Below are 7,095 nucleotides of genomic sequence, written 5' to 3' on the forward strand. Positions count from 1 at the left end.
AATTAATGTATAATAACAATGCTCATGGGCCTCGTGGGAATTTAAGCTATTCATTTGCAAATTACTTCTCAAACCAAGAAACTTGCGAGAGTATGTTTTTTTAAACCTTATGTGGAATGAAACAACAGGATTACAACACATTACTCTTTTTTATATACTAATAGTATTTATAAACACTCTTCAATGGAGATTATTTGGAACAACGAGCTATATAACAGGATAGACCAAATCATTGATGGGGACAAGATTATTCTAAACTTTTAAACAACCCTAAACGACAGCTCGGAAAAACTAACAAATTCCAGTAGTTTCGTAATTATCTTCACACACACTAGTGGGTCTAGTTAAGAATATATATTAAAATATATACACACACATACATAAAATAAGTAGGATTTTTATTTTTCCTTCAGAAAATGAGAATTGTTGCTTTCAACATTGTTGTAAGACTCTTATAATTCGTTATAAAAATGCTAGAGATGCCAAACTTAAGGGTAGTTTTGATTGTAAACCAAGAAGTGTCATGTAGCCAAGAGCCTTGAAACTTAATAAGTTAACATCTTTTGGTGTTTTCAACAAAAACCCGGATTCAAATTCTCATTCCCCTATTATAACTATCAAATTATCAAAAAAAAAAAAAAAGTGTCATGTAAAACCTATTGGTTTCATGAAATACTTTGACATGGTATGAAACTATTGACGTGGTATGCATTGATTAGTGATAATGTATATTATTGCTAGTAAAATGATCCTTTACATTTATTTTTGAAATGGAGACTTGCATTGAAAACTGCTTATTTTATGTTGGAGATTTACTCTCAGGAAAATTAGATTTTAAATCTCTATCATTTTTGGTTTTGGTGTAACGAATCAAACCCTTTCGTTTTGAAGGTGATAAATTAAATCAAGAAATTTCAAAAAGTAGTAAAGTGAATTGTATAATTATAAAAGTGGAAAATTAAACCTTAAGGTTTAAAAAAAAGTAGTCTTAAAAAAATGTTTTGAAAAGGTAATAAATTAAACCCTCCTCAAGCGCTTAGCCTATATTTACAAAATTTGTGTTACAAATTGTCGTTACGATTTACAAAGACTGGGAAGAATTGTCGTTGGTAACCTTCTCTTTGAGATTCAAGTATGATTGTGGAACTTCTGCAGCCTCCTATGCTCTCCGCAATATTGCTGTTGGTTATTTATACGAGTGTTTGCCTTTATCTTGGACCAGATTGATAATCAACAAAATAAACAATATCCTCTGCTTCACTTTGAAGGAGGTCATATTAAGGCTATTTATTATGTCAAAAAAAAAAAAAAAAAAAAAACAAACACAATATCATTCCATTTAAATGAGTTGATGTTTAATTTATTATTTTTAAAATTTTAGTATTTAATTTCTTACTATTTAAACTACATGTATTAATTTGTTACTTAAAAAAAAATTATTTAATTAATTTGTTATTTTTGAAAATATAAGGTTTAAAATCTAATTTTACTTTTACTTTCTCGTGAATCTAATTATATTCATGGTATTACTGTGTACTTTTGACGTGATAGTTACTTCACAAGTATAAGTACCTGTGAGGTATGAGAGGGTAAAAGCCGAAGGTTCAAGTTTTCAAGAAGGAGCTTCTACAGCTTCACACATATTCACTTAGGCTAGAGTAGCTAGAGTAGAATTCTATCTCAATTTTTTTTTTAAAAAAAATTATATTCTTGGTGCCGTGTCATTTAAAATTATTATTCTTGCTAATTTAATTGTTATAACAAGTGACTAAGGGGGGAGGGGGTTAGAGGCCTGATTTTTATCATAAAGAAGGCCAATCAATGCCACTAAACTATAACACTCTTGGCATTTAAAAATTTATTATACCAAATAAGGAATAGTAATTGATTTTTAATGCAATGATACCATATTCATTTTTTAGATATGTGAAGTGTTAAATCTCTACCATGAAATGAATTATCTCCATTTCAAATCAAATAAAAAGAATCTTGGACCTAGCATCCTCATTTCAACTATGCTAAAGAAACAAATATTACATATTGTAGAGTTGTTACAACTATAAATAATAGAAATTATTCAATGTTATGAAAGTAATGCTCTTTTCTCTCACATAAATGATGTGTCTCACTATAAATTTAATTAACATGACTTATTATTATGTGATACGAATGAATATTGCTGTCAAAATATTAAACAATTATTCATAATTTTTCCATTTATCTAAATGATAAATTTTATGAGAAAACATATAACTTACCCAAAAAAAAAAAAAATGAAATCAAATTGGATGCACCATACCTTTTATAAGGTAGTTAGTAGCTATATTTCAGTTTGTAAATCAAAACCGTCATTTTGTGAAACATATAATAAGAGTTATATCATGTGAAGCTTTCCAACATAATTATGGAGATCCATGTGATCTCAATAAGAACTTTAAGGATTTTAAATCCAATTTTATATTTTTAGTCATTACATCCCATGAATTTATAATTAGAATTATAAAAAATGCAAGAATCATGATATCTTATTCGTGAAAAAATAAACTTATATATTTTGATAGGTAGATAAAAAATGTAATGATAATGATATATAATATATTTTAATACGTGAAATGTTACTTTGAAATGTGAATTGCATAAAAGGCTGCGTGGAAGGCAAACCATTGAGAGCAGCTATTGTGATATGGGAATAGCTTTCATATGGCATACACGCCATCAAGATTTGGTTTTTACTTTTCATAAAAAGGCTTCCCCGCCCAAACGCAACCTAACCAAAACCTTGTTTTGCCGACCTTATGCCTTTCGAAGAGACACAAGGAAAGAACCAAAAAGTTAATCGTAACTCCCAAACAGCCCCCGACTCTCTCCCAATCCAACGATCCACAATCCACATAACCTACCATTTTTTTGATCTCAACCGTCAAAGCACCTAGTTTTAATACATATATTTCTTTATATGCTCTTTGTCCTTTTCTTAATCCATTGTTTTGTTGATGAATCTTATGTTACTCTTCCAGGTTCCTTAAACTCTCTCTCTCTCTCTCTCTCTCTCTCTCTCTTTCTCTCTCTCTCCCTTTGCTGTGAAAGTAATCAACCTTGATAATGGTAATGTACCAAAGAAAATTCCAATCTTTGTTTCATCTTTAACATATCTCATTTTTCTTGGCTTACTGTTTGGTGTTTATGTATGTTTTGTGGGGTTTCAAAACAGGAGGCAATGTTGGTGCCATCATGGCTTGAATCCTTGTTATCTTCAGATTTCTTCTCTGTTTGCTCCTCACACAAGGATTCCCCACGTAGCGAATGCAACATGTTTTGCCTTGATTGCCAGGATGATGCATTTTGCTTCTACTGCCGATCAACACGGCACAAAGATCACCCAGTAATTCAAGTGGGTAATATTTTTTCCTTTAATTATACAATGTGATCGAATGGAGTCATATTATGGTACTTTGTTATCTTAATCGAAGCTCTATAATGCAGATTAGGCGATCATCATATCATGATGTTGTTCGGGTCACTGAGATTGAGAAGGTTTTGGACATTAGTGGAGTTCAGACTTATGTGATAAACAGTGCTAGAGTTCTCTTCCTCAATGAGAGACCTCAGCCTAAGACTACTGGTAAGGCAAGCAGTCATTTGTGCGAAATATGTAGGAGAAGTCTTTTGGACCCATTTCGCTTTTGTTCATTGGGATGTAAGGTTAGTTTGTTATAATTTGAACCTTGATCACATTTTCATAGTCCATAAATTTAATCTTAACTATCATATCGCACAATTTGCCATACCTCACCTGTAATCATCAATGTAATGTTTCCGTTATTTGATGATACCAATGCCGTTTTGATATAAAAGGTTCATATAAGTCAAGAGCTTTAATAACTAATGGTCCGTTTGGGATCTGCTTATTTTGCTGAAACTGAAAAAGTACTGTAGATAAAAGTAAAAGTTAGCTGAAATAGTACGGTGAGACTCATAAATAGTACTAAAAAATGCAGTGAGACCTATGATAGTAGTAAAAATAAGCTAAATAGTAAAATAAGCTGGCCATGACAAAAATAATATTTGCCAAACGAACACTAAGTCACATTGTCCAATTTTCCCATTGAGCGGCATTCGTGTTCGAATCCCCTAATCACCCACTTGTTGTAACTAGGAAAACAAAAATCATTCAAAACATGTAGTTTTATGATATTTCCTTTTGGGTAGTTTTGTGATCATTATTTTTCTTAATTATTCATTCTAAAATATATATATATATATATATATATTTTTCCTTTTGGTCTTCCAGGTTCCTTAAACTCTCTCTCTCTCTCTCTCTCTCTCTCTCTCTCTCTTTCTCTCTCTCTCCCTTTGCTGTGAAAGTAATCAACCTTGATAATGGTAATGTACCAAAGAAAATTCCAATCTTTGTTTCATCTTTAACATATCTCATTTTTCTTGGCTTACTGTTTGGTGTTTATGTATGTTTTGTGGGGTTTCAAAACAGGAGGCAATGTTGGTGCCATCATGGCTTGAATCCTTGTTATCTTCAGATTTCTTCTCTGTTTGCTCCTCACACAAGGATTCCCCACGTAGCGAATGCAACATGTTTTGCCTTGATTGCCAGGATGATGCATTTTGCTTCTACTGCCGATCAACACGGCACAAAGATCACCCAGTAATTCAAGTGGGTAATATTTTTTCCTTTAATTATACAATGTGATCGAATGGAGTCATATTATGGTACTTTGTTATCTTAATCGAAGCTCTATAATGCAGATTAGGCGATCATCATATCATGATGTTGTTCGGGTCACTGAGATTGAGAAGGTTTTGGACATTAGTGGAGTTCAGACTTATGTGATAAACAGTGCTAGAGTTCTCTTCCTCAATGAGAGACCTCAGCCTAAGACTACTGGTAAGGCAAGCAGTCATTTGTGCGAAATATGTAGGAGAAGTCTTTTGGACCCATTTCGCTTTTGTTCATTGGGATGTAAGGTTAGTTTGTTATAATTTGAACCTTGATCACATTTTCATAGTCCATAAATTTAATCTTAACTATCATATCGCACAATTTGCCATACCTCACCTGTAATCATCAATGTAATGTTTCCGTTATTTGATGATACCAATGCCGTTTTGATATAAAAGGTTCATATAAGTCAAGAGCTTTAATAACTAATGGTCCGTTTGGGATCTGCTTATTTTGCTGAAACTGAAAAAGTACTGTAGATAAAAGTAAAAGTTAGCTGAAATAGTACGGTGAGACTCATAAATAGTACTAAAAAATGCAGTGAGACCTATGATAGTAGTAAAAATAAGCTAAATAGTAAAATAAGCTGGCCATGACAAAAATAATCTTTGCCAAACGAACACTAAGTCACATTGTCCAATTTTCCCATTGAGCGGCATTCGTGTTCGAATCCCCTAATCACCCACTTGTTGTAACTAGGAAAACAAAAATCATTCAAAACATGTAATTTTATGATATTTCCTTTTGGGTAGTTTTGTGATCATTATTTTTCTTAATTATTCATTCTAAAATATATATATATATATATTTTTCCTTTTGGGTAGGGAGAGATTTCATATGTCATACATTATTTATGGGATATAGTATTAATATATATATATTTTTTTTCTTTTTAATCTTAAATAGCTTGTAGGAATTAAAAGAAATGGGGATGCAAGCTTTATCTTAAGCACCAAGAATGATGAAATCACGGAAAGAATGCCAAGAAGATTGGCAGCAAAGGCAGAAGAAGAATTGCGTGAAGGAATCCAACAAGAAATGTACCAAAGCATGCCTCCTCCACCTCATTCCAATTCAAGAAGAAGAAAGGGTATCCCTCAAAGGGCACCTTTAGGGCCTTAAGAACTTGCACATACAGCTCATTCTCCACATGTCCCATGTGGGATTATTGTCCTAAAACCAAAGGGTAACCTGTCCTAATGGGGGGTTTTAATCAAAAGGTTAGGCTTAGGTTACTTTTAAGGATGGGCATGGGCTGGGTTTGGAAAAAATTTAATGTCGCATTAATATTTGAAACATGCAAAGGTGTAAATGTTATCTACACATACATGAACGGTTTTATATAAAGAAAGTAAGAAACAACAGCTTAACTTCTTTTAATCTTCTTTTATTTTTGGTGCATGAAACGTACCAACAGACAAACTAGTAGAATTTGGTGAAAATGCCATATAATATTTTAATACTCTTTTTTTTTTTCTTTTATATATTTATATGAGTTGGTATATATATATATATATATTGTTATATTGACATAATAAATTTAATAATATTTTCATAATTATTGGGGTGTCAATTTCTTATAGGTTGAAATAAAATAATAAAATATGAAACTGTGACCAATCACAACTGAAATAAATGTTTTGCAAAAATGTTGTAACACTTGTTGTTATCATAATATTTTCATAATTGTTGAGATTTTAGTTTCTTATAGATTAAATAAATAAATAAAAAAGCTAAGTTCACAACATTTTCACATTAATTTCACAATAAATCATAGGTGGTAAGCTACCATTGATGGGTAAAAAAGTTATATCAGTCGTGAGTCCATTCTAAAATTGGTAACAACTTATCATCTATAATTTGTTATAAAAATATTATGGAGATAACATTTCTATAAAATAAATAATAAAATTGTAAGGACCAAATTTGTGGCTCAATCCAGGATGAGTGGACTTAGGCTCAAAGGACCCAAAACAATGAATTTGTAGAGAGTGGGTCAAAGAACTAGGCCCGAGTGAATTGGGTAACGGCTAATTTGGAATTGGATGACAATCATGCACAAATAAGAAATATTGACAGGAACGAATTTCTTGTCCGAGGAGGCAAGTGTTCCTATCCATCCACTCCACAGAGTTTTTCCTTTTCCCTTTTATTGTTACCCTCAAGTTTTATACTCCCATCCCCCTTCTTTTATCCTTCCATGTGTAAATTTGGATTGATAGTATTGATACTTGTCCCATCAGCCCCTCCCTAAAGTTTTTGGGAGTAGCTGTAAGGCTATAAAGCATTACTTAGTCAGTTGCAGAGCATTCAATGCTATGTTAGCAGCTTTTTCTTAGATATTTCACAGCTCTCCTTTG

The 7,095-nt window shown here is 31.9% G+C and overlaps 2 protein-coding genes across 3 annotated transcripts; both read left to right on the top strand.

Annotated features, from left to right (window-relative positions):
• Window positions 1-2,673: 2,673 nt before the first annotated feature.
• Window positions 2,674-3,884, top strand: LOC136061746 (protein RGF1 INDUCIBLE TRANSCRIPTION FACTOR 1). 2 transcript variants are annotated; one of them, XM_065759949.1, is made up of 3 exons: window positions 2,674-3,105; window positions 3,212-3,391; window positions 3,484-3,884. In XM_065759949.1, exons 1-3 carry the CDS (start codon window positions 3,103-3,105, stop codon window positions 3,715-3,717), a joined length of 417 nt encoding a protein of 138 aa, XP_065616021.1. In that variant the 5' UTR covers window positions 2,674-3,102; the 3' UTR covers window positions 3,718-3,884. The 2 variants fall into 2 exon arrangements, with proteins under 2 accessions (XP_065616021.1, XP_065616020.1); XM_065759948.1 differs by having other exon boundaries at window positions 2,674-3,017.
• Window positions 3,885-4,289: 405 nt separating this feature from the next.
• LOC112016303 (protein RGF1 INDUCIBLE TRANSCRIPTION FACTOR 1) lies at window positions 4,290-6,115 on the top strand. The gene is made up of 4 exons (XM_024048832.2): window positions 4,290-4,383; window positions 4,490-4,669; window positions 4,762-4,980; window positions 5,642-6,115. The coding sequence occupies exons 1-4, from the start codon at window positions 4,381-4,383 to the stop codon at window positions 5,855-5,857; spliced, it is 618 nt and encodes a 205-aa protein (XP_023904600.1). The 5' UTR covers window positions 4,290-4,380; the 3' UTR covers window positions 5,858-6,115.
• Window positions 6,116-7,095: the final 980 nt, after the last annotated feature.

The sequence above is a fragment of the Quercus suber genome, unplaced genomic scaffold, assembly GCF_002906115.3.
Source record: "Quercus suber isolate HL8 unplaced genomic scaffold, Cork oak 2.0 scaffold_347, whole genome shotgun sequence".
In the NCBI taxonomy this organism is placed as follows: Eukaryota; Viridiplantae; Streptophyta; class Magnoliopsida; order Fagales; family Fagaceae; genus Quercus; species Quercus suber.